Source organism: Nyctereutes procyonoides, unplaced genomic scaffold (genome assembly GCF_905146905.1).
Source record: "Nyctereutes procyonoides isolate TBG_1078 unplaced genomic scaffold, NYPRO_anot_genome, whole genome shotgun sequence".
In the NCBI taxonomy this organism is placed as follows: Eukaryota; Metazoa; Chordata; class Mammalia; order Carnivora; family Canidae; genus Nyctereutes; species Nyctereutes procyonoides.
Genome location: NW_026575135.1, coordinates 72,249,703 through 72,275,215, shown reverse-complemented (window position 1 = coordinate 72,275,215; position 25,513 = coordinate 72,249,703). Strand labels below are relative to the sequence as shown.

Below are 25,513 nucleotides of genomic sequence, written 5' to 3'. Positions count from 1 at the left end.
GAGCCCCGCCTTCCCCTCTCACAACCTGCTCCCTCTCCCCAGACTTGGAGCAGCCATTCATCAACAAGCCAGACACGCTCCTGGTCAACAGGAAGGATTCCATGTGGGTGCCCTGCCTGGTGTCTATCCCCGGCCTCAACATCACACTGAGATCGGTACAGCCCTTATCCCCAGTCCCAGCCCAGGATCCAGCCATCCTGTCCCATCCATCCCAGGGAAAGGTGCCCACTGGTCTGGCTGGGAGAACGAGTACTGACGGCCACCGTGTCCCTGCAGCAAAACTTAGCACTGCAGCCTGATGGGCAGGAGCTGGTGTGGGACGACCGCCGGGGCATGCGGGTGCCCACGCCACTGCTGCGCGATGCACTGTACCTGCAGTGCGAGACCACCTGGGGTGGCCAGGCCTTCCTCTCCAATCCCTTCCTCGTGCATATCACAGGTAGGGGCCGCCCACACTGCAGGGCCCTCCCCCAGTGACCACTGCCCATGTCCCAGGAGAACTGCAGGAGGAGGACAGGGGATCCCCCAAATCCCAGTGGTGGGGCCACAGGTGCCACCACCGATCTTGGTGGGCGCCCTGCGCATGCCATCCCATAAGGAGCATGGGGGTCACTGTGCATGTATCACCAGGCAATGAGCTCTATGACATCCAGCTGTTCCCCAAGAAGTCGCTGGAGCTGCTGGTCGGGGAGAAGCTGGTCCTGAACTGCACAGTGTGGGCCGAATTCAACTCGGGTGTCACCTTCGACTGGGACTACCCAGGGAAGCAGGTGAAGCCGACGGCCCCACCACGGGCCATACTGGAACCATCCCCCAGAGTCCTTGTCACTGCCTACACCTGCCCTATGTCTGCACTGTCCCCAGGGGTCCCCATCACTGGCCACGCCCTCCTAGCCTCTGAATGGAAGAGGTGTGGACCCAGTCCCGCTTCAGAAGCCCCTGTCTGATGAAAGGGGCTACCCCAAGGAAAATTCTAGGTCTGGGCCCAAGGCTTCCAGGCCCACTTCTGGGCTGGGGTATGTGCCCTGGGCATTCAGTTCTGCCAGAGGCCACCTGCTCTGACCCTGGGCTTCCCCTGGCTGTGGGTAGGCAGAGCGGGGTAAGTGGGTGCCAGAGCGGCGCTCCCAGCAGACTCACACAGAGCTGTCCAGCATCCTGACCATCTACAACGTCAGTCAGAATGACCTGGGCCCCTATGTGTGTGAGGCCAACAATGGCATCCAGCGATTCCGGGAGAGCACCGAGGTCATCGTGCATGGTATGGCTTGCGGCTGGCTCAGGTGTCAGTCATCAGGCCTGGGGCCCCGGGGTACTTGTGCAGTGGGGGCAGGGGGCAGAGGTCAGGGTGCACCTGAGCAGTGTGGAGTCTAGCCAGAGGGAAGGGAGGGCAATGAGTAGACCCCAGGAGGGCCCGATCTGCAGGCGTCTGGCCCCTGGGGGTGCTGGATCGTGGCTGAGAGCCCCTGAGCAGTGGTGGGTCAGTGCCTTCAGGCCCCGACTTTACACTGATGCCTCCCATCTGGCAGAAAAGCCCTTCATCAGCGTCGAATGGCTCAAGGGTCCTGTCCTGGAGGCCACGGCAGGAGATGAGCTGGTGAAGCTGCCTGTGAAGCTAGCGGCATACCCTCTACCGGAGTTCCAATGGTACCAGCCCTGGTCCCCTGCCTCTCGCTACCCACCAGGTCCAGCAGGAGAACAGACCACCGGGCAAGAAGTGCAGCATCCCCCTCCCGTTAGGGTCTTTGCCCTGAGACTCTGACAGGGACTTGCCTCTGAAGACACTCTAAGGAGTGTGCACCTAATACAATAATTAAGCCAGAGGCAAAGTTATCTTGCTACGAAACTGTGCAAGCTTGCACCTACGGGGCTGCTCTATGTGTGGGTGCAGTGGGCACAGTGCAGAGCTTTAGCTTACTGGTTCCTGCACCTGCTCAGTGTATCGGAGGGCCCTGCCAGTGGGAGGGTGTTACGGAGCTCTGGCCTGCCCAGCAGCAATAGCTTTGGGTTTCCCAGGCCTCCCTGGACAGATTTGTCTCCCCGAGGACCCTCCTACCAGAAGCTGAGATGCCACAAGGGTTCCACAAACTGTTGTAGAGAAAGGCTCTGGGCCAGACCAGAGCTGTGTGGCAGTAATCAAGAGTTTCCAGGAGGCCCACAGGCTCCATTGCCCCAGCTCTGGTCTGTGAACTGAGAGTAAGACCTCTCCTATGGCATGTATCAAAGGTCAGTGAGGCAGTGAGGGAGTCCCTTAGTCATGGTCCACCCTTGCTAGGTGCTCCCAGAGAGCTCCCAAAGAGCTCAAGTTGGCATAGCATCCCCCCACACACCCTTGGGTCATCTGAGCAGTCCGTGTGGCCCAATGCTGGAAGGTCACACTCTAGCCTGACCCCCCCATGGTACAGACAGGAAACAGAGGTGGGGGAGGGGACAGGGCATTCCTACCTGAGTACTGAGTCCCCTGGGAGGGCTCTGCTTCATCCTTTCCCCATGGCCAAAGGAGCCCTGCCCTTCCCAGCCTGGGGCACCTCCCTCCAGGCAGGATAACCTTTTCTGAAAGCCTGGGGCTGAGCAAGCCAAGGCCCCAGACATTGTCAGCTGGGATCTCACTGTGCTGGCCGTGGGCTTACAGCAGGCTTCTCCTAGGAGGGCCCCAGGATGGCCTGGGCCTGGTATAACCCTACATCTGAGGCTACAGGCTTTGGGCTCCATTGCAGGGGTACCTAATATAGGACCAGCATTTGGGGGGCAGGGCGCAGCCTGGAGCCTCCTTCATATGTCAGCCTCCTAGAGACACCTGGAGCTCTGCCCTCTGCCCCCGAAGGCCAGCAGGACTGCTCCTGCTCTGAGAGGGAAGCCCAGCTCTTCTTCATTCAGGGTCTGGCCCAGGCGGCTGGCTGCTTCTCACCATTCCCACTACATCTGGTTTTTCTTCTCTCGCTTGACCAACATCTGCCTCCAAGTAGCACTCAGCTGGGCCCACTGTCCACTGAGACACCTACCCCGGGACCCTGTAGCACACAGGGGCCCACTCTACTAGGTTGTCAGGTGATGATTATCAGTACGTGAATGGATGGAAATCTAGTGGACAGATAGGCAGGCTGGTCCTCCACTCCCGAAGCACTCTGTGTCTGGGGCAGTGCTGACACGAAATGCCATAACTCCGTTCATCCTCGCGACCCCTGCAAGAAACTGCATTGTTTCCCCAATTTTCAGATGAGGACACTAGGTGCCCAGGCCCATGAGAGGGCTTTCCCCTGATCATAGATACAGCAGGTGGCAGACTTGGGATTTTGCACCAGAGCCTGGCAGACCACATGGCCTCGGGTCTGTTCTGCCCTGCCCTGCCCTGCTATGTGACCCCAGATGCGTCATGTCCCCCGCTTTCATCCCCCTTCACTGTTGCTCTCTGACCAAGGATGTGCCTCGGCCACAGCTCTGTGGCTGAATACCAGGTCAAGGCACCTGCCTGAGGGAGGACCATTTCCAGGGAAAGCATGGGTTGCAGAGTGGCCACCCTGCAAGTACTCCCAGCTCAGGCCTGGGGAAGAGCCACCCTGTGGGGTGTGAGGCATCTGCTTACTTGCATATGCATTTATTTGCATATGAATATGCACTGAATGCCTGCTTCTGCCGCTCTCTATGTGAGGGACATAGCAGTCCAGGGAGGACGGTGTCCACATGGCTCAGTGGGGGAGATGGATGGTCAATAGACACATGTGTGAAAATCAGTATGCTCATGAGCAAGCAGGTACAAACAGAGCAGAGGGCAGGAGCTGGTTCATAGGGCGGTAGGATGAATGGGTATTTATAAATGGGAGAGAGGGAGCCATACAGGTGTGTAGAGCATTGAGCATCCAAGCAAGGTGGGGACAGCGAGTGCCAAGGCCCCAAGTGGGAGTGTGGGGATGACCAAAAGTTCCTGTATCTGAAAAGCTCCAAAAGGGCAAGGCTGGGGGTCAGAAAGTGGTGATGGTCTGGGCAGTGCTTCTAGGGGACTATACCTCCGATCCTTCCCAGCACACACCACTGAAGCCTGTGAGAAATGGGGCACTCTGGGCACTGTAGTTGCCTCTGGGCCCGCAGATGTGAGACCTACCATCCCCATAGCCCTGAGGCCACCTGCTCTCCATCCCAAGTCACTGTCCCAGCCCGAGCCCCTGACACCCTTCCCTGAAGCCTTCTGGTCAGGTCTAGGAGGGGCCTTCTGCTCCAGCCAGGCCCATTAGGACTCTGGCACTAGCCTCCTCCCGCCTCCCCAGACAGTGTACGCTGTTGGTGGAGCCCGGGTGTGGTGGGGCTGGAGCGGGATCCATGCAGTCCCCTGAACTCCCTTCCTGGGCCAGGTACAAGGACAAGAAGTCAGTGTCTGGGCGCCACAGTCCACATGCCCTGGTGCTCAAGGAGGTGACGGAGGCCAGCGCGGGCATCTACACCCTCGCCCTGTGGAACTCTGCGGCCAGCCTGCAGCGCAACATTAGCCTGGAGCTGGTGGTGAATGGTATGGGGGCAGAGTAGGAGGGAGGACAGTGCGTGGCAGGTGTGCTGGCAGGGGCCTGCTGACCAGCCAACTGCCTGTGCCCCCAGTGCCCCCCCACATCCACGAGAAGGAGGCTTCCTCCCCCAGCACCTACTCCCGCCACAGTCGCCAGGCCCTCACCTGCACTGCCTACGGGGTGCCCCCCCCTCTCAGTGTCCAGTGGCACTGGCGGCCATGGACACCCTGCAAGACCTTCACCAAGCGCAGCCTGTGAGTGTGGCTCTGGCCTGTCCTTCCTCACTTCCCAGCCCTGTCCCCAACCTTGGCTGTGAGCCCCTCCTTACCACTGCCTGCACCCATCCCCAGAGCCCTGCTCAGAGCCCTACCGCCATTCAACTAGAGCCAATCCCTGACCTCACCTCTCCTAATTGAGGTCCACATGCCCCCAGTCAGGCTGGGCTGGACACAGGAATGGCGCAGTCCCCACCCATCACCCTTGAAAGTAAAGCCCCCAGGACACAAAATTACATCATCCAGGAGAACCTAGGGACCTGGGCATCAAGTGGGTGGACCTGAGCTCATTAAAGAGCCTTGTGCTCAGCCTGGGGACTTACCAACCATGCCCAGTTAGCTTTTTCTGAGCCATGCCCCTGATGACCACTTACAGAAGAGGCAGCTGAGGGTAGGAGGAGGGATCTGATTTTCCCAAGGTCATGGCTGTAAGCAGCAGAGCTAGCCTGACTGCTGGGCCATGCTCCCCAGTGCTGCCAAGCTTGTGTGCCAACAAGACAGACTGGCCTAGGAGTATGCTCAGAGCAGTGACAACTCGGGACAAGCAAGAGATGGGAGGGGGCTGCCAAGCTAGCCAGTGGTCTGGAGGGCACTAAGGTGGAGGGTCACAGCCTGGGGAAGGATGATGCTGGGAACCCGAGGAGGAGACAGAGTGGCTGCACCAGGAGACGGGCTGTAGCCCCAACATAGTCAGTGGAGGAGGCTCTACAGGGGTGGCCTGCTACACCCAAGGCTCATAAGAGATTCTTCTAGACCACCAGACACTTCCAAATTTGTTTCTCTCTGATACCTTCCCTCTACCTCTATGCTCTGGGTCAACTGACAGAACCATGGAGTTGGGAGGACTCTTGGGTGGCTCAGCAGTTGGGATCTGCCTTCAGCTCAGGGCATGATCCCAGAGTCCCAGGATCCAGTCCCACATCAGACTCCCCGCAGGGAGCCTGCTCTTCCCTTTGCCTGTGTCTTTGCCGCTCTGTGTCTCATGAATAAATAAAATCTTTTATTTAAAAAAAAAAAAAAGAACCCTGGGGTTGGGGTCTTGCTGGGGGCAGATAAAAGCCTCCCCTGGGGTCCCAGACCCATATTCCAACAAAAGACCAAAGGTGGTGGGGTCACATCCAGCCCAGGAAGGGGCTGCAGCTCTGGGAGGAGGAGAGAGATGGCTTCCTGGAACAGAAGTCGTGACTTTGCTACCCCTGGGAGATCCAGGTGGACTTTGCGGGAAGAGGCACATCTCAACTAGGGGATGGTGGGTAGAGCAGGCTAGAGATGAACCACAGGGCCACAGGTATGTGCTACTCTGAGGGCAGCAACCCTTTGCCTACTGGGGACAAGATTGTTGCAGGGCCATGAGCATAAAGGGTGGAAGACAGTGTTCCAGGCACAAAGCCCCAATCCCTGCCCTTGCCTCAGCCTGACAGCCAGCCTTACCCACCCATGTGAGTAGGTGACCCTGAGTATGACAGCAGCTGGACCCCCACCCCCTGAGGGGCAATCTCTGCCCACACCTGCCCTGCCCTGCCCCCTCCTTGCTCACAGCAGCCGGCGGCAGCAGAGAGACCACATGCCACAGTGCCAGGACTGGCGAGAGGTGACCACCCAGGATGCTGTGAACCCCATCGAGAGCCTGGACACCTGGACTGAGTTTGTGGAGGGGAAGAATAAGGTACACACCAGCCATGCCACTGACAGGGAAGGAGAAGGGAGGTGGGGAGGGCCATCTCCTGGCTTCCATCTCTACCAGGCCTGCAGAGTTAATCAGAGTTGGTGGTCTTTCTGCAGTGTTTCTGGGCCTCAGCTACCCTTCCTATATGTGCATTGGAGGGGAGGGACCTCTAGCTGCTTCCCAGACAGGGAAGCTTTGATGGAAGGTGGCCTGGCCAGGGGCCCCAGCCACCCACAGGCCCTAGGGCTAGGAAGGTCAGGCCCAGGGCCAGCTAGGTCCCCTCTGAAGGCAACCAAGCTGCTGGCCCAGCCTGGAGGCAATGCCTAGAAGAGGCCGGGGGGGGGGGGGGGAAGGGGACAAACAAAGGCACCCACTTCCTACAGTCACTTCCTGTTTTCCTGCACACCTCCAGAACCTCTTCCTGTTCCAAGCCTGGCCAGGAAGTGCCCAGCTTGGAAGGGGGGGCGGGTGTTGTTTGGATGGTAGGCAGGGCCTACGGCCTTCTCTCCTCCCCCTGCCTCCAAGCTTCTTACTGCCCAGGCCAGAGGCCTTCTGGAGACCTGGGACCCATTCTCATTCCCTTCACTGGCCACCGTGCAGGGCCCTGAGAGAGGTGGTGTGAGCAGCCCCAGGACACATGTGGCACATCACAAGGATCTTACACAGTGACCAGTCTTGCCCTGCCCTCTGAATCATAGCCCAGTGCTTGCTGGGTCTGTGCCCTGCTCAACATGGCCAGAGCCCCAGCCCATCCATGCCCAGAGGTCCCTCTTGCTCAGCCTAACATTGTCCTCGGACCTCAGCCACAGCCGATGCCAGCTGTTCATAGCTATGCCCTGGACTTTCCCAGAGAGCCATCTCTGCTGTGCAAGGGCTTCACCTTCCGCTCCCCACCTCACCCTTCTGGGTCCTGTCTCTGAGCTTTGGTCCTTTTCAGCTCTGGGCCTCTAGCATCTCTGATACTCAGCTGACCATGGCAGCCTCCCTGCAGGTAGGGAGGACGGTCAAGCTGGGAGGAACTTGGGCAGAACATGGATCTGTGTGCTTGTGCTCTGCTTAGACGGTGAGCAAGCTGGTGATCCAGGACGCCAACGTGTCTGCCATGTACAAGTGTGTGGTCTTCAACAAAGTGGGCCAGGACGAGCGGCTCATCTACTTCTACGTGACCAGTGAGTGACCTGAGCAGGTCTGGGTGGAGGTCAGGAACAAGAGGAAGGCAAGAAGGCCTGAGAGAGGACAGTGAGGCCAGGTCGGGCCCGTTGAGTTTCTGATGATGTGGGGTGTCCAGGAGAGATACTTAGGGCCCACTGGGCCCCTGGGTCTGAGCAGGCAGGATAGATTTGGAGGTCATGAGCCTATGGACCGGGGTGCTGATCCTCCAGGATGGAGTGGCACTCTCTGCCTCCAGCCCCGGAGGTGCCTCCCCACCGTGCCTTTCCTCTCCCTATGGCTCCACCTCCCTCCCAGTCCCCTTCCAACAGAGCAGCTGGCTCACAAGTACACTTCCTGGGGGAAAGGTCCATAGTTTCCTCCAATTTTCAAATGTGTTAGTGACCCCAGGAAAGCTAAGAAGCCCATTAAAGGGACAGTTGCTGGGCCCAGGAGTGTAAATGAGGCACCTGGAAGGGACATGGAGCCAGAGAGAACCCTGCAGGAGGGAGGAGGGGAGAGGAGCCCACAGAAGCCTGACAAGGAGTGTGGCCAGACAGACAAAAGGAAATCAGGAGCGAGGCATTGCCACAAGCTAATGAAACAACAAGATCATTTCAAGGAGAGGCCAGTGGTGGAGTGTGGTCAGCAGCAAGGCAGGACGCAACAGGACCGCACCAAGTGTGCTGACAAGAACCACACGGATGACCTGGGCTCCCGGGAGCATAGGGCAGCAGCCAGGTTGGGGCTCAGACGGTAGACAGCTAGAAGAAGGTGAGGCAGGAGAATCAGTGGGGCTGGCTTCAGGGAGGGCCCCGTTGGTCAGTGCTGGGGAAAAGAGTACCCAGAAAGTACCCAGTCCAGACTTAGGTGATACAAGTCTTGGCTGAGGGCAGAGTGAGTTCAAAAGCAGTTGGAAAAGCGAGAGCAAGCACCAGCGTGGGCGGGTGGGTGAGCCAGCTCCGGGTGCCCGTCACAGAGGCTCCTCCTCGCTCCGCAGACATCCCCGATGGCTTCAGCATAGAATCCGAACCATCGGAGGAGCCCCTAGAGGGCCAAGAGGTGCGCCTGAGCTGCCGGGCAGACAACTACACCTACGAGCATCTGCGTTGGTACCGCCTCAACTTGTCCACGCTGCACGATGCTCATGGGAACCCGCTGCTGCTCGACTGCAAAAACGTGCACCTCTTCGCTACGCCGCTGGCAGCCCGCCTGGAGGAGGTGGCGCCAGGGGCACGCCACACCACGCTCAGCCTGACCATCCCCAGTGTGGCACCTGAGCACGAAGGCGACTACGTATGCGAGGTGCAGGACCGTCGCAGCCACGACAAGCACTGCCACAAGAAGTACCTGTCAGTGCAGGGTGAGGCGGGCCGCGCTGCAGGGGAGGGCTGGCGGAGCTCCGCGAGGAGCTTCCTCCCGCCCCAGAACCCTGTCTTTCCGGGAGCCTGAATCTGCAGGAGGGTCCTCCTCCCCATCCCTACGGTGGAGGTCCACAGCCCACACGACCCTGCGCTCAAATCCGATCCTTCCTAGAGCTTGGCACAATCCGTCCCCACTCTTGGCTTCCAGCCCTGGAGGGCCCCTTCCCCGAACGCCCTCTTGTTTCCTGCAATCCCACTTAGCTCCCCCTTGACCCCCACCCCCAGCCCTGGAAGCCCCGCGGCTCACGCAGAACTTGACCGACCTCCTGGTGAACGTGAGCGACTCCCTGGAGATGCGGTGCCCGGTGGCCGGGGCACACGTGCCCAGTATCTTGTGGTACAAAGACGAGAGGCTGCTGGAGGAAGAGTCCGGTAGAGTGGTGGACCCCGGGGCGAAGGGCGGGGTGCAGACGCTTACCAGGTCAAGGCCCTAGACCTACCTGAACTCGAAGCCACACACCGTCCCCTACAGGAATCGACCTGGCGGACTCGAACCAGAAGCTCAGCATACAGCGCGTGCGTGAGGAGGACGCGGGCCGCTATCTGTGCAGCGTCTGCAATGCCAAGGGCTGCGTCAACTCCTCTGCCAGCGTGGCCGTGGAAGGTCCGGCCTCCCCTTAGCGCCCTTCCGCCCACCTGCCACCTGCACTTGGTGCCTTCTCGTAACCACTTCCCTCAAGTCGTGCCCACTAGAAGGGGGGCTTCCTGCAGGGTTCACCCCGTTCCCCCTAACACACACACGCAGACTGGCCCCTTTTCTGCCCACACAGGCTCCGAGGATAAAGGCAGCATGGAGATCGTGATCCTTGTCGGCACTGGGGTCATCGCTGTCTTCTTCTGGGTCCTCCTTCTCCTCATCTTCTGTAACATGAGGAGGGTGAGTCCTCCTCCCCCAACTGAGCCTCTTCACTGCTCCTATGGGGTCTCTCTAGGCCATTCACAGCCTGTAAGATAAGGAATGGGGTCCTCCACCATCCTGGCTCACCTGGAAGTCTCACCTCCCAGGAAGCCTCTCTGACCCCTCCATGCTGGGTTCCTACACAACCAGAGATTGTCAGTCTGTCTGTCCCCTCCTTGCCTGAGAGCCCCAAAGGAGATCCCACCTGTCCTGGGGAAAAGTTCACCCAAGATGGTGGAATGGCCAAATCAATTAGTTGTCCCCACCCCACCCCAGCCAGCCCACGCAGATATCAAGACGGGCTACCTGTCCATCATCATGGACCCGGGGGAGGTGCCTCTGGAGGAGCAGTGTGAATACCTGTCCTATGATGCCAGCCAGTGGGAGTTCCCCCGGGAGCGGCTGCACCTTGGTGAGGGGATCACCCAGCACCCCTCACCCACCCATCCATCCTATCCTGCCCTTGTGGACTGCTTTCTTCTGAAGTGCTGAGATGCCTCCGTTCTCAGGCCAGAAAGTTATGCCTGGCCCCCACCTGGTCTGTCCTGCCATCTGGGCGGGCATCCCAAGAACTTGGCCAGGGCTCCAGTTCTCAGGCCCCCTAGGGTCACTTCCCACAGCTCTCAGCAGGGTGGACCCAACACACCTGCCGGGAGAGGATGCAGGCCTTCCTGTCCACTTCTCTCCTCCCTCTCTTCCCACTCCTGATCTCCCTGCTCTTCCTGTTTGGCAGAGAGGCTCCCAAGTTTCCTCCCGCTCCTGGCCTTCCTTCCTGGCCCTGCACAGGAGTTGCCCCTGCTGCCAGTCCCTCCCCACCCTTGCCCTCCTACAGCTCACCTGGACCCGACTCCCTGCTCCCACAGGGAGAGTCCTAGGCCATGGAGCCTTCGGGAAGGTGGTGGAGGCCTCGGCTTTTGGAATTCACAAGGGCAGCAGCTGTGACACTGTGGCTGTGAAAATGCTGAAAGGTGCGGGGTCAGCGACTCTGAGTGGGCTGGTGGGGCCGTGGTTCAGGAGGGGAAACCGAGGCACAGAGCCAGAGTCTACCCAGGGATTTTCACGGAGGCGTTAGACTCAGATCTGAGCAGTTCTTCCCAATCCCACCTGGAACTGACTGCAGCCTCGCAGAGGCGAGCCGGCCAGGCCGGGACCCCAGCCCCCCGCGGGCAGGCGCCCTAGCTGCGCCGTGTCTAAGCAGGGGCGGGGATTGGGGGCGGCGGCCCGGCACCACGCGAAGCCCCCGTGTCCCCTCCAGAGGGCGCCACAGCCAGCGAGCACCGCGCCTTGATGTCGGAGCTCAAGATCCTAATCCACATCGGCAACCACCTCAACGTCGTCAACCTCTTGGGGGCGTGCACCAAGCCCAGCGGTAGGGAGCTCGGCCGGGGCTCCCCGCGGGGCGGGGCGGGGCGGGGCCGGGCGGGGCGGGTCGAGGCGGGGCCGGGCGGGGTCGGGGCGGGGCCGGGCGGGGTCCGAGCTGCCCGCTCGCTCCAAACTGCGCCCGCTGCTGCGCGGCCCTAGGCCCCCTCATGGTGATCGTGGAGTTCTGCAAGTACGGCAACCTCTCCAACTTCTTGCGTGCCAAGCGGGAGGCCTTCAGCCCCTATGCGGTAAGCGGGGGCCCCGCCAACGGCCCGAGCTCTGCCGGGAGCCTGCAGGGACCGGGGGCGGCGGGCGGCTGGGGGCAGGGCCTCCGCGTGGGCGCGGGGCCCCCTCACACCCGCGCTGCGTTCGCAGGAGAAGTCCCCTGAACAGCGAAGGCGCGTCCGCACCCTGGTGGAAGGTGCCAGAGCTGACCGGAGGAGGCCGGGAGGCAGCGACGGGGCCCTACTGTCCCGGCTCCTCGTGGGCAAGGGCGCGGCAGGGCGGGCGCCTGCGGGCCCGGAAGGTGAGAGCCTGGCTTCCCCTCGCCCGCAGAGGGGCCTTAGGCACGATCGGGGACCACGGGAGAAGCGGGCCTCAGGCCCTCCTGGAGGGGCTTGCAGGGGTGAGCGTGCAATGGATTTTCCTTTGGAAGGGAGGACCCCGCAGGGGCAGCTTCCACAGAGACTTTTGATGTTTGACTGGGCATCCTCACTGCCTATCTAGGCATTTGCCTTCCAGGCAAGGGTGGGAGCGGACAGGCAAAAGTAGCAGGTGCAAGGTACGAGGATGCAGCAGTATTCGCCATTCTGGGAGTGGCTCGTGGGTTTGCAGAGCGCTAGATGCTGAGGGGCAGGAGAGGGGGCCCGCCCGCTTGTGAGCTAGTGCCAGGAGCTTCAGGGGCCTGACCAGGAGGGATGAGGCCAGGCTTAGTGATGGAGTGCTCTCCTTGGGGAAGGGTATTGATGGGAGTCATGGAAGAGCCCCCCCCCACTCCCCCCCCCCCACCTTGCTCCTCTGTGCAGCCCAGGACTTGTGGCTGAGCCCGCTGACCATGGAAGACCTTGTCTGCTACAGCTTCCAGGTGGCCCGAGGGATGGAGTTCCTGGCCTCACGCAAGGTGACCGCCCCAGTAGGCCCCTCCAGAAGGGAGAAGGGTGCATATGCCCTGTTCATCTCACTGCACAGCGATGCTGTGGTCAGCACATGTTTCTCCCACTTTGCAGAGGAGGGAACTGAGACCAGAGTGTGCAAGTGATTTCATGATATCTCTAGCCAGTCAGTGTACAGAGGGGTTGTAGGATCTGTCCTACCCCACAGCCTACACTGCCTCCCCATTTCCATGAGCCCTCTGCATGGAGAATTCTGGGAGAGCATAGAAACCTCTCCCAGAAAGAGCAGGGCTCAGGTGGGGGGTGGGGGAATGAGGGGGCCTTGGGGATCTGTGCTGACCACCCTCTCGCGCCCCTCCCATCCTGTACCCCTAGTGTATCCACAGGGACCTGGCTGCTCGGAACATATTGTTGTCAGAAAGCGATGTGGTGAAGATCTGTGACTTCGGCCTGGCCCGAGACATCTACAAAGACCCTGACTATGTGCGAAAGGGCAGTGTGAGTGCAGGCCACAGAGGGAAGGCAGGAGCAGGGGGCACGGACCTCCCAGCCGAGAGTCAGCTGGGGGACTCTGTGCCATCTACATGGAAGGTCTGAGAACCCACACCTACAGGGACCTTAGTGGCCCCAGCAGGGCACATGGGGCAGGGGCACAGAGATAGGAGCTGACAAGCAGGGACCCTGGTGCTTCAGCTGGAGCCTGTGTTTGGCCCCACGGCTGTGCCCATTAGTGAACACAGCTGACTCTGCATGTCTGCTGAGCAGGATGGCCATGGAAAAGTATATGGGTGCTGGGAGCAGCGTGTGTCTCATTGGTGGTGCTCAGAGGTGGCAAGAGGCACTGGGATGAGCACTCAAAGCAAACTGGGGGTTCATCCCCAGAGGAGGAAGGAAAAGGCTTGCAGAGAGGGGGTAGTGGGCAGCGTGGGGCTAGGATGTGGTGGGTCAGCCTGCAAGGTTTTTGCCCTTCATTCTAACTCGCGAGTGGGCAGAGGCAGGTAGAGGGGAGAGTCAGGTGCACCTTCCAGAAGCCCCATCTGCAGTCTATGAGGAAAGAGGAGTCAATGTGCTGGGGGTGAAGGCAGAGGCCTATCATGGGGGCCAGGACCCTCAGGGCTCCCAGGTAGAGGCCCCTATACGTAGAGACACCGGCAGTGGATGGAGAAAGCACATCAGGAGCCACAGGACGAGGGATCAGGAGTGATGCCCAGCTTCTGGTGGGGGGCCAAGTGAACAACTGAGGGGGGATGGTGAGGGTGTGCAGGGTCCCATTTCCTCCAGAGACTGGGTCTGGGGTCTGGACGAGGAGGGGCCCAAGTGCCCCCCCCAACAGTGCATAGAGGAAGAAAGGGGCCCAGACAGACCCAGGAGAAAAGCAGCAGGGCAAAAGCCTTCAAGGAAGACACCAGGCACCTACGGGGTGGGGGCCGATTGTGACCGCCTTCTGAACAAACAAGGGGTGGATTTGGCCATAGGCCTTTCTTGGGGTGTGGCTGCAGGGTTCTGGGGAGGCTACGGGTGAGAGAGGGGTTTGGCCTCTCCCTCTCTGCCCTCCCTCCATGGAGACATAATTCCTTCGGCCTCCCCCAGGCCCGGCTGCCACTGAAGTGGATGGCCCCTGAGAGCATCTTCGATAAGGTGTATACCACGCAGAGTGATGTATGGTCCTTTGGGGTGCTGCTCTGGGAGATCTTCTCACTGGGTAAGTGCAGGGCAGGGTGTGGGGGAGGGGAGAGGCAGGGTCACAGGCTGCAGCCCTTCTGAATGAAGCGGGGTGGGGGCTGGTGGCCCAGAGGTGTGCACCTGGAGCAGTCATTCAACGGCAAGTGGTTCAAGAGCCCTCCCTGTCTCTCCTCTGCCTCCAGCATGGGCCACGCTGGCCCCACCCCTGGAGGGTGCTGTGCTCGAGCTTCTGATGAGGCAGAGCTTATGTTTACTACCTGGTCCCCGGGATCACCACAGGTCCCCGAGGAGCGGCCTCATGTGTTCCCCAGATCTTCACCTCCCTGAATGACCTGTCACTGGGGATGCTTCTCCTGCCTTCAAGGGCTGGGGAGTGCTCTGGAGAAGACTGGATGCTCACTCACAGAGTGTACCTACTTATGAGAGCTCCGCATAGGGCCCTGGGCCCTGCACCGGGAGCAAGATGAAGCCCCCGCGCCAGGGCAGAGGCAGGCAGTGAACAAAAGGAGAAGTAAAAGCACCAAAGAGCCACTATGATGAACGCTATCACTAAAAATGCGAGGGCCTGGAGAGCACAGGGAGGGCAGGAGCTGTGTGTGAGCTGGGGAGGGCCCAGCTGATGAAGGGGTTTTTTTTTGGGTCAGGCAGGCAGGCTGGAAGACAGCAGTCCAGGGTCGGGGGTACAGGTCCCCACCTGTTGGAGGTGGGCCAGGGGTGAGCAGGGGCATCAGGAGGTACAGCAGGCAGGAGGATGGGAGGTCCGTGTAGCCCCTGCAAGCTGGCCAGGGTGACGACCTGGACTAGGTCTCGGGAGCCACTCAGGGCTTTGAGCAAGGGAGAGAGCAGTGTGACTTATCTTGCAAAGATAAGCCTGCTTCTGTGGAGACAGGCTCTTCGGGGCTGTTCTTCCTGTGGTCAGAAGAGGCGAGGTGCTGTAGGGCAAGGAGGAGTTAGGTCCTGGGTATCTTGGCAAAGCCTCAAGATTTAGGAAAGGATTGGACTGAGTGGCCAGGGAGGGCATCTCTGAAGAGGGTTCATTGTGACAGGCATGGCTCCATTGGCTCAGTGTGGCTCCCTGACCCTGGTGATCCCCCATGTTTTCATCCATCATCCTCTCTTAACCAAGTGGGGAACTATCATTGGGAGCAGAAGTGCCTTGGCTGCCCACCCCCCTCAACTCTGGCCTGGAAGCAGCAGGACCAGTCCCCTGCCACAGGGGGCCAGGACAGAGGCAATTTGGGGAACTTGGCTGAGCTGCAGGTGCTGGCTCCCCACCCACCCCTACCTCGTCCTGTTCTGCCCTCAGGGGCCTCCCCCTACCCGGGGGTGCAGATCAATGAGGAGTTCTGCCAGAGGCTGAAAGAGGGCACACGGATGAGAGCCCCGGAGCTGGCCACTCCTGCCATGTGAGTCTCCCTGCTGGCTCTGCAGGTGGGGGAAGAGGGGCCAAAAGGGGGCATTGCCACAGGTGGGGGTTCTTGGATGCAGGCATAGGGAGAGCAGGATGCAGGCAAGGGGCAGCCGTGGGGAGGTAGTGCAGGCACAGGGCTGGGGTAGAGGCCTGCAGATGAAGATCTTACTCCACCCCTGACCCACCCACTGGTCCATTGACGGCTCTCCTCCCTGCAGGCAGAAGAGACTGGGTGGGCAGAGGGGTTTGAGGGACCGAGGTCACGCAGGGGAGCCGGGGTCTGCTGGTGCAGAGTGCAGGTGCGCTCCGACCACAGGCCAGAGCCAGTTTTGCCTGCAGACGCAGCATCATGCTGAGCTGCTGGTCAGGAGACCCCAAAGAGAGGCCTGCGTTCTCGGAGCTGGTGGAGATCCTGGGGGACCTGCTCCAGGGCAGGGGCCAACAGGTAAGTCCTCTGCCTGCCCCATCCAGCTATGGCAACCTCTGGCCCCAGCCCCAGAGCCATCAAGCAGGTGGCCAGGGTCCATCTTTGGCCACGAGTAGTCCCCAGGCTGGTCTTCAAGGGGTCTTCAAGGAGCCCCTGTGTCCCATAGAAGGGTAAGGTGTTCCCCCTGCCTCTTTGCACTTCCATGTCCTGCAGCCCCACCCCCTGCGCCCACCCTGACTTCATTCTCCCTCTCACTGTGTGCCTGGGTGTGCAGGGAGCAAAGCCAGACCAGGGCTTCCCCGATGCTGTGGGGTCTAGGGGAGAGAGCAGGGGCTGCCTGCAGCACTTGGAGTCCAATTCTGCCCCCAAACAGGGGCCCCCGCTGTGCCCTCCTCTTTGTAAATGGGATACCTTGGAGGGCTATTGGGAGAATTTACCAGACAGGCTCATTTAACCCTCAGAGTGCCTGGAAGCACAGTAATTCACCAGCCAGGAGCCCCAGCAGTCCCAAGCACAGGCGTGGGGGCTGAGGAGGCACGGCAGTCTCTGATACTGGTGGCCTCTGCCATTCCTTCCAGGAGGATGAGGACTGCATGGCCCCCTGCGGCTCTCAGAGCTTGGAGGAGGGCAGCTTCTTGCAGGCGTCCACCATGGCCCTGCATGCTGCCAAGGCTGACATCGAGGACAGCCCACTGAGCCTGCACCCGCACAGCCTGGCCACCAGGTCAGCCGCCCTGCCCAGATCCCCGGATTCCCTGGGGCAGGGAGAAAGCAGTTTGGACGTGGTATATTTTATTCTCACTAGTCATCAAGGAACCGCAAACTACAAGGACTTGAGAGGCCATTGTACACCAACTCAAAGAACACAGTGATTTTAAGTGACAGTACTGGGAACAGTGGCTCCCTAGAGGGCCTGCTTAGCCTTGGGGCCCCTCCAAGGCCATGTAGCCTGCGCCTTGGCTTTTCTCTGCACCCCCTCAGACCTTCTCCCTGCCCTGCAAGCCTCCTCTGGTTCTGGTACTCCTACTCCCTGAAAGCCCCTCCCTGCAATTTGAAATCTGGGATCCTGAGAGCAGAGCAGGCCAGCCACTCACTAGTATTCAGGGTTGTTTTTTTTTTTTAAGATTTTATTTATTTACTTATAAGAGACACAGAGAGAGGGGCAGAGACACAGGCAGAGGGAGAAGCAGGCTCCCTGCAGGGAGCCCAGTGCAGGACTCGATCCCAGGACCCTGAGATCACAACCTGAGCCAAAGGCAGATGCTCAACCACTGAGCCACCCAGGCGTCCCTGATATTCAGGTTTTAGAATGCAGCCTAAGTTCCTGGAGTTCTGGATCTGAGGTCTCTTGCTGATGGCTATTTACACTCCAGAGAAGGGCTCTGAGACCTGCCACCCACGTGCCCCAGGACAGGAACAGCCAGCGGGCTCCCACCAGGTTCCTTCCACCAGCCACCCCAGCACATATGTGAATGTGAACATACACACACGTACACATGCACAGTCCTGCACACACCAGACTGCCTGCCTTGCCCGGAGTGGCCCGTTCTGGGGTGAAAGCCTCCCCACATCTCACCAGCTCCATGCCACACCCCTCAGCTCCCATGCCCCTCCTCTTGCACAGGAGAGGAGATAGCTCAGCACAGGGGGGACCCCCGAGAGGAGCCCAGACCAGCAGTCAAATCCAGGCCCCATCCTCACAGCTCCAGCCTGGAGTCCTTCTGGGAGGAGAGGAGCGGAAGGAGAGGCAGAGAGAACTCTCTGGGGCACATTTCTTCAGCACTGTTTTCTCCCCTCAGATATTACAACTGTGTGTCTTTTCCGGGGTGCCTAGCCAGAGGGACTCAGACCCAGGGCCCCTCCAGGATGAAAACATTCGAAGAATTTCCCATGACCCTGACCACCTACAAGGCTTCCGTGGTAAGTAGGGTAGGGTGCGCCTGCACCCCCCAGATCAGGGTGGCTAAGCTTTCTCTGCCAAGAGGAACTATCAGGGACTCCCGAGTGCAGCAGGGGAAACCAGCTCAGGAAAGGGTACCAACTGCCCCTCGAAATTTCAAGCACAGATTATGCCTCAGGCATGTTGGGGTCCATGTTCCCCTGCAATGCCACCGTCTTTCTACTGCTTTCCCCCGTAACCTCACTCACACCAGGTCTCCCCTCCACACAGCAGAGAAACCCAGAGGATTGGTTGGATTATTATTGGATTAGCCCGAGGCAGGGCTTCCCTTTGGTGGCCTCCAAGCCATGTGGCCAAAGAGAAGGGGACAGTGTCCCTAGAGGAGGAAACTGGGGTATGGGGCCCAGGGCACAGCTGTGTCCTCAGATCTAGTCAAGCAGAGCGGGCCTCTCCTGGCACCATGAGGCTGGAGCCCCTGCATCCATTTCGTAAAAGGACAGATACATCCTCAGCCTGGTGCCAGTACACACAGCCTCCCTCCAGAAAGGCCTGCTCAGTGAGCGCTGGCCCCAGGCTCATGTTGCCAAGCACCACACAAAGAATGTTGGGGGGCCCCCAGCTCTGACAGGACTGCCGTTCCCCTCCATGTCATTCAAAACGAGAACCATGCCAAGTCCCTCACCATCTAAGGATTACAGAGCCCCGCTAAACCTGGGATGTGTCTGCATGAGGACCATTTTTTTTACACTGAATTCTTTCGATGCACTCCCTGTTTCTCCTTGTATTCCTGCTCTGTCTGAACCCTGAGCACTTGCATGGCCACCTTGTAGGTTCCTCAGTGTGTGTGCACTATCCCAGGTTTGCCGCCTCCTGAGTACAGGCCAGGCATGATCCCCGGCCTCAGTTTCCCCTCCGTGGCAGGGCTGCGTGACCCTCACTGTGCACTCCAGTGAGGAGTGGCCACCTGCTTTCCACTCACTTTCTGCAGGACAGGTGTCAGGCCAGCATGTGGGTCCGTGCCACCCATGCCATCCTGACTGAGGGGCAGCTGCCAGCAGATGGCCTTGTTCTCTGTACACAGGATAACCAGACGGACAGTGGGATGGTGCTGGCCTCTGAGGAGTTTGAGCAGCTGGAGAGCAGGTACAGACAAGAAAGCAGGCTCAGGTAGGGCATCCAGAGCCTCTTTCCCTGCAGGGGGCCGGGAGGGGGAAGCTGGGCCTGTGTGCACCCATCACTGACTCACCTGAAACCTTTTATGGCTCCCTACTGCTTTTCTGTGTATTCAAAGCAAGCTTCCCTAGAACTCTAGGCCTTTGGCCACCAGCCCTCCCAGAGAAGCCCCCTAACCATCACTATCCTGGCCCAGCACACCTGCTGCTCATCCCTACACCCCCTTCCATTTGACAGATGCTCAGATGCCACCTCTCTGTGAACCGAGTATGATCACCATGCCCACCGTACATGCACACCCCTCCACAGCTGGGGGACACCACCACCATCCCCAGACCCCACTACGTTTAAGCTTGATGGTGCAGGAGCCAGACAGATCATGTGACCTGGAGTTGGCTGGTGTCCTATGTTGATAAGAATGCAGTCACAGAGAAACCCTCATCTAAGAAGCTAGCCCCCCCACCAAAAAAAAATCCCTGAACGTTTAATCTTTTAAAGATATAGATGAAGTTATAGACATTATAGTTACATGTCTATCCATTCGCTCAATTAATCAACTTGCACATAGCTGTTTAAATGACAGGACCTATGGGGCACCTGACTGGCTCTGTCAGTAAAGCATGGGACTCTTGATCTGTGCCTTTGTCAGGAGCCCTTTTTTGGGTCATCTGACACAATTTTCCAGAACAAATCCTGGCCTCTGCCTGTGCCGTTTATTAATCATTGTATGATGTTGTCATTAAGTATTTTACCCCAGACCCCAAGTATTTATTTGTATCACATTAGAATAGTTGATGTGATTCTTCACCTTTCTGGTAGGTGCATTTATGATCTGTGCAACTGAACCAACTAGGGGTTCTTTTTCCCAGCTGCCTACAAAGGATGTGTTTGCGAAGCTGGGGATGCTGGTGGATGTGGGGGTCACATACCCAGTCATAATTACTGCATCTGCACCATGCATCTTGACCTCCTTTTTTGTTTCTATTGATTCTATCAGGTGATCTCTGTTAGTAACCTAGTTTATTTACTCATGAGAGACACAGAGAGAGAGGCAGAGACACAGTCAGAGGGAGAAGCAGACTCCCTGCAGGGAGCCCTATATGAGACTTGATCCCGGGCCCAGGATCATGACCTGAGCCGAAGGCAGAAGCTCAACCACTGAGCCACCCAGGCATCCCTGTTAGTAACCTAGTTTAATGCTAATTGCATTTTTGGAAATAGTTTCTGGCTAATGTTTCTTTACCAAACAGTATTTTATATCTCAAAAAAAAAAAAAAAAAACAACAGTAATTCCATAAAAGGGTTAGCCAGAGGATGATTGCCACTTAAATTCTAATCTCCACACATCTTCATAAAAATAGTACTTGGAGCAAGGCCACTTAGAGCCCATGCCCATGACATAAGCAGGAGAGAGACTGGAGTTTATGTGCAAGTAGGGAACTCAGTACTGGGACCAGCAGAGCCATACCTGAGTCATGGTGGAAGGAGAGAAAGAGAAGGACTTCCCTGGGAAAGAGAAGTGTTTCAAGGTCCTTGGGACAAACCAGGGGATGATGAAGGAGACAGAGGTCTGGTGAAGGAGAGCAGGGCTCCAGGGCAAATCTAAGGCACCAGATGCAGCCGTCTTGTAAAGGCATTGCTTCTGAACAGCCAGTGAGCAGGAAGTGAGTGCTTAGTGGTGAAGGAAGAAGAAAGTTGCAGAAAATAAGAATCCTCCAAAAGTAAGAATCCAGAAGACAAGGGAACCTGGGTGGCTCAGTGGTTGAGCATCTGCTTTCGGCTCAGGTTGTGATCCCCGGGATCCTGAGATCGAGTCCTGCATCAGGCTCCCCACAGGGAGCCCACTTCTCCCCCTGCCTATGTCTCTGCCTCTCTCTGTGTGTGTCTCTCATGAATAAATAAAATAAAAAAGAATCCAGAAGACAGATATACACCCAAGGAAACCATTTATTACAGAAACTGCACCTACAGGAGTAGCAACAGCCCTATTGTCCACACAGGTTGCCTTGGAAACATATGACCAGCCCCTGAGAGGTGCAACAGGTCACCTGGCAGGTACATTCACGCAGGTGGAACATTCTCCAAACAGGTGCAAGGATAGAACATGCCTTGGAGGGCGCTGTAGGGGAGAAGAAGGAGGGAGTCTACCTGCCTAGTTCTTTCCTGTCTCCTGTGAACCACTGATCTGCAACCCCTACCATGGGGTCCTCACTTCTAAGTCACTCATCTGTCCCTTTCAGTGGCCATGCAGTATAGCAGATCCACACACCCTGCTGTGTGACATTTCCTCCAAGCGTGTAGGTAAGAGGAAGACCTAGAAGCCTTGGGCTTGTGGTAGGTCAGCATGGCTGCACAGTAGCAGCCAGGCAGGACCTGGCACTCCCAGCAAAGTGACTGGTTGGTCCCTGGTGGCCATACAACACAGGACATGAATAGAACCTTTTCAAAGAAGGATGCAGTTGAAGAAATTCAATGTGATATCACAGATGTGGTTCTAATGCAACACTCCTAAATGAAGAAGCTTCTGAAGCCATTCACATTCCCAAGCCCCTTCCATAGGATAACCAGATATTTCTAGTCCAGGAAACCTCAGCATGAATAATCATGAACAGAAAAAATAAGCTCTATCCATACAGAATTATAAGAATAAAAAGAATGAGAATGAAAATTTTTTAGTAGGTGTAAAGACAAAAAAAAAAGCAGGAAAAAGTGGATACAATACTACAATGTGACTTGAATATATAATTAAACAAGAAGTTGCACTGGGAACTAGAAACTCCAATTAGAATGGAATTCCATTAGAATGGAAATGACCAGTGTGAAGGAAAGATATTGAAAGAAAAGACAAATCCCCTCAAAAATGAGATGCCCAAGGATCAGTAGATATAATTAGGGTACCCAAAGATCAATAGGTAGGATCGATTCTTCCTTCCAGGGAAAGACACTGAAGATGAACATGAAAAGACAAAAAGAAAAGAAAACCAAAATAAATAAGTAGGTTAGGAAGATCAGAAAGTTGGTAAATGCAGTAGCTGAGTAGGAAAGATCCAGTATATGTAAAATTGGAGCTTCCAAGAAACACGATGCCAGCAGTGAAACAGAACTAATATTTTAAACTTGTAATTCAAGGGGGCCCTCTTAAGTAAAAGAAGAACTGAATCTACATATCAGAAGAGGGTCTGGGAAAAATACTCCAGAGCAGTAGACTTGGATGCACATCTTTGTTGAACTGTTAGATTTTCAAAATGAACATTCTGGGAACTCAGGCAAAAAGGCTGAGTCATTTATGAAGGAAAAAAAAGTCAAATCAATGCTTAGTAGCATACAAAGGAAAATCAAAACTAATAGCAACAAAGCCATGTGTTCAAAAATCTCAAAGAATGGGGCGCCTGGGTGGCTCAGTTGGTTAAGTATGCAACTCTTGGTTTCAGCTCAGGTCATGATCTCAGGATCCTGAGATCCAGCTCTGCATTCAGTGGGGAGTCCGCTTGAGGATTCTCTCTCTCCCTCTCCTGCTACCCCTCTCCCAACTCATGCTCTATCTCTCAAATAAATAAGTAAATTTTTGTTTTTTGTTTTTTGTTTTTTGTTTTTGTTTTTGTTTTGTTTTGTTTTTTAATCTCAAAGAAAGAGCTAAGTAGGGAGATCCTAGGGCCCTCAGTGAGGAGGCAAGGGTGGCGGCTGGCATTAGCAGGGCCTCCCAGGTGGGAGAAAGAAGCCCAGGGCTCATTCTGAGAGTGACGGAGAGCCATTGGAGGGCCTGTCAGGAGGAGAAGGACATTCTCCGGAGGAAGGGGTTCTGAAGCAGGGTTGGGAGAAGAGGAGATGGGCCAGGATAGTGCAGGGCATTGGAGGTGGAGCCAAGCAGGGCACACAGAGAGGGTCTTGGGCACATTCTGGAGTCAGCACAGGCAGAACTTCCGGATTGGATGTGAAGGGTTTGGGGATAAGGGCAGAACAAGAATGATGCCCGGGAGCCTGAGTCTCGGTGCATCTACAGAGATGGGCGAGTCTGAGAGAGAAGCAGGTCTGGGGGACGTTGTCTGTTGTCCTGCCCCCGGGTTCAGGACAGAGGAAGCTTCCGTGTTTGCCAACATTCCCGTCAGTCCCATTCGATGTGAGTCAGGTCTGTGTTCCCAAGGTCTCTGGGCTCCCTTGATGCTCCAGCTCTGTCTTGGGTGATTCCAGCCAGACCCCATTTTCTCTTTGTCTTACTGACCGTCACCTTCCCTGTCTCCGCAGCTGTAAAGGATCGGGCCGGAATGTGGACATGACCAGGGTGCACCCCGACAGCCAGGGGCGGCGGCAGCGGCCAGACCAGGGGGCACAGGGAGGCCAGGTGTTCTACAACAGCGAGTACGGGGAGCTGGAGGGGCCACACGATGAGGGCGACTGCCCCCCGTTGGCCCGCACTCCCTTTTTCACCGACAACAGTTACTGAGTCAGTCCTGGGCAAGGCCCCCAAGACCTCAAGTCTAACCGTTGGTGGGGGCCACGCCTGGCTGAAGGCCCAGGCTGAGAACTCTTCTCCCTCAGCTTGAACCATGAGGTGTTTCCTCCTCCCTACTTAGGAAGAGCCAAACCCAGGCTCCAGGGGCTCCCCTAGACTCCATCACCACACGTGACCCAGGCCACCTTGTGACTCCTCCAGGGCCTTCGTCCCTCCAGATTCAGATTCCATTCACCCCCACATCTACAGGGCATCCTGATTGCCTCCTCCCACCATGGTGGGTGGTAGCATGATCCCCATCTTCTGAGGAGGACACTGAGGGTCTGTGAGTAACAGAGGTGGGGGTGGAGCCAACATGGGCTGGGGTCTCCAGGTCCCACACCACTATCCTGTGGAAATGGCTTTCTTGCCTCTCTGAAGCTGAGGTCAGGTGCCATATTTCCATCTCAAATAATAGATGAGGAACTGGAGGGGTAGGGTGTCCTCTCCTGAGCCTGGCCAGACAGCTCACCCTCCCGGGGGCCATGGTCTGTGCAGTGCCAGGCGTCACTGTGTACCTCCACTGGGTGTTGACAGCTCTTCTTCTTCTTCTTTTTTTTTTTTGTTTTTGTTTGTTTTTTTTGACAGCTCTTCAACAGATGATTTTTCATTAGAACTTCAGAGACTGGGCTGCTGTGAAGAGTTTCTCTTTCAAAACTTTAGTCTGAGGGGGGCCCAGGGAAGCTTTTTGTGAATTTAGATGATTCTTGCCTCTGAACCCCGCCCCAGTCAGGTGCCCACATAGCACAAGCCTCTCTGGCCTCACCTGCCTGGCCCAAAATTGGAAGAAGCACCTGATGGTCCAGAGCTGAGAAATGCCTGGTTCTTCCCCCTGGATCTGCCACCCAAGGCACCTTCCAAGCTGTGAATAGCCTTTTGAGAAGCAAACACCGTGGGACCCACTGAGGAAGGTCTCTAGTGCTGGCCCAGAGGAACCAGTGACATTGCTCTGTGCCAGGAGGCTGTCAGCAGGTGTTCTTGTGGCCCTGGGGGTGCCTGCGTTCTTCCCCCCGGTCTGTGCCTGATGGTGCCCTGGCCGGCCAAGCCTCTGCTCTCTCAGGGAGCAGCCCAGGGCCCTCTGGAGGCTGGAGCTGTTCTGCCCAGGTCCCCTCCCCAGTACAGCACCTACTGCCCAGTTACCCCTACTCCCAGCTGGAGAAAGACCCTTCTCCAGATAGCACCATGAAAGTGGACAGTCCCTCCACCCTCGCCATGAGGCGCTTGCAGGACAGGCGGCCGTGCAGCGAGCAGGGGCTTGCCGCAGAACCCCCCACCCCTCTGCCTGCTGTGTATTGTTCCTTTGAGATATGTCGAATGCACGTGTGACATCCTCACTGTCTCCAGTGGCCCTCCTTCTCTGATGTCACCTGGCCAGGAGACAGAGGTCTCAGGTTTACATGGTCGACATTCCAAGGCTGTTCTTAAGCAGAAGAGCAAGCTTCATGATGCAGGTGCAGGGGCGGTGCCCTGGAACCCTCCCTCCATGCATACCACCTATGTCACCTCTCTTCCTGTCACGTAACTGCACACACAAAACTGTACTGGGAAGAAAACCGACCACAGCCTTGTAGACCGTATGTTCTGAAAATATCTAAAGTATTTAACAAAAGATAATAATAAATTTGATGCCAGTCTTTGAGTTACGGTGAATGGGTTCTCCGCTAGCTGCCGGGGAAGGTTGGACTCCAGGCTCCCTCCCACGGGGTCGGCAGTCCCCGGAGGCCACCAGCAGGGGGCGCGCAGGAAGCCTTGTTCCCCAGCCTGGCCTGCTGCAAACCTGTCCTGATGTGAAGGGCCATGGCTCTCTGTCCCTGCCTGTTAGAGCCAAATGTGGCCTCAGGCCCTGAGGACCTGTGACTCATGGCCGGGGAGCACGGCCCAGGCTGGGTCGCTGCCACCGGGCCCCTGAGTTTCACTGGGCCTAGCGGGTGCCTTCGACCACCCCCATCGGCACACAGGGACAGCCCACAGGGGTGCCACGAGCACCTGGGTCACCTCCCCAGTCAATTGTGTGCCTGGCCTCTGAGGTCAGAAAGGTCTGAGCTGGGATC

General features: G+C 57.4%; 1 protein-coding gene across 5 annotated transcripts in view; it reads left to right on the top strand.

The window, feature by feature from the left end:
- Positions 1-25,096, top strand: part of FLT4 (fms related receptor tyrosine kinase 4) — a 39,597-nt gene extending 14,501 nt beyond the window's left edge. The window contains exons 4-31 of one of the 5 annotated variants that reach the window (XM_055302128.1): positions 43-155; positions 277-439; positions 631-770; positions 1,090-1,258; positions 1,527-1,644; positions 4,344-4,498; positions 4,585-4,747; positions 6,311-6,434; positions 7,495-7,603; positions 8,584-8,946; positions 9,233-9,379; positions 9,480-9,611; positions 9,778-9,884; positions 10,182-10,317; positions 10,769-10,873; positions 11,161-11,274; positions 11,427-11,515; positions 11,643-11,793; positions 12,293-12,387; positions 12,755-12,877; positions 13,970-14,081; positions 15,369-15,468; positions 15,813-15,918; positions 16,479-16,624; positions 17,700-17,820; positions 18,882-18,967; positions 23,216-23,329; positions 24,051-25,096. In XM_055302128.1, the coding sequence (XP_055158103.1) occupies positions 43-155; positions 277-439; positions 631-770; positions 1,090-1,258; positions 1,527-1,644; positions 4,344-4,498; positions 4,585-4,747; positions 6,311-6,434; positions 7,495-7,603; positions 8,584-8,946; positions 9,233-9,379; positions 9,480-9,611; positions 9,778-9,884; positions 10,182-10,317; positions 10,769-10,873; positions 11,161-11,274; positions 11,427-11,515; positions 11,643-11,793; positions 12,293-12,387; positions 12,755-12,877; positions 13,970-14,081; positions 15,369-15,468; positions 15,813-15,918; positions 16,479-16,624; positions 17,700-17,820; positions 18,882-18,967; positions 23,216-23,329; positions 24,051-24,156 (3,707 nt within the window). In that variant the 3' untranslated portion in view covers positions 24,157-25,096. Of the gene's footprint in view, positions 1-42; positions 156-276; positions 440-630; positions 771-1,089; positions 1,259-1,526; positions 1,645-4,343; positions 4,499-4,584; positions 4,748-6,307; positions 6,435-7,494; positions 7,604-8,583; positions 8,947-9,232; positions 9,380-9,479; positions 9,612-9,777; positions 9,885-10,181; positions 10,318-10,768; positions 10,874-11,160; positions 11,275-11,426; positions 11,516-11,642; positions 11,794-12,292; positions 12,388-12,754; positions 12,878-13,969; positions 14,082-15,368; positions 15,469-15,812; positions 15,919-16,478; positions 16,625-17,699; positions 17,821-18,881; positions 18,968-23,215; positions 23,330-24,050 lie in introns of all 5 variants that reach the window. The other 4 variants (XM_055302131.1, XM_055302129.1, XM_055302130.1 and 1 more) reach the window with 4 other exon arrangements.
- The last annotated feature ends 417 nt before the right edge of the window (positions 25,097-25,513 follow it).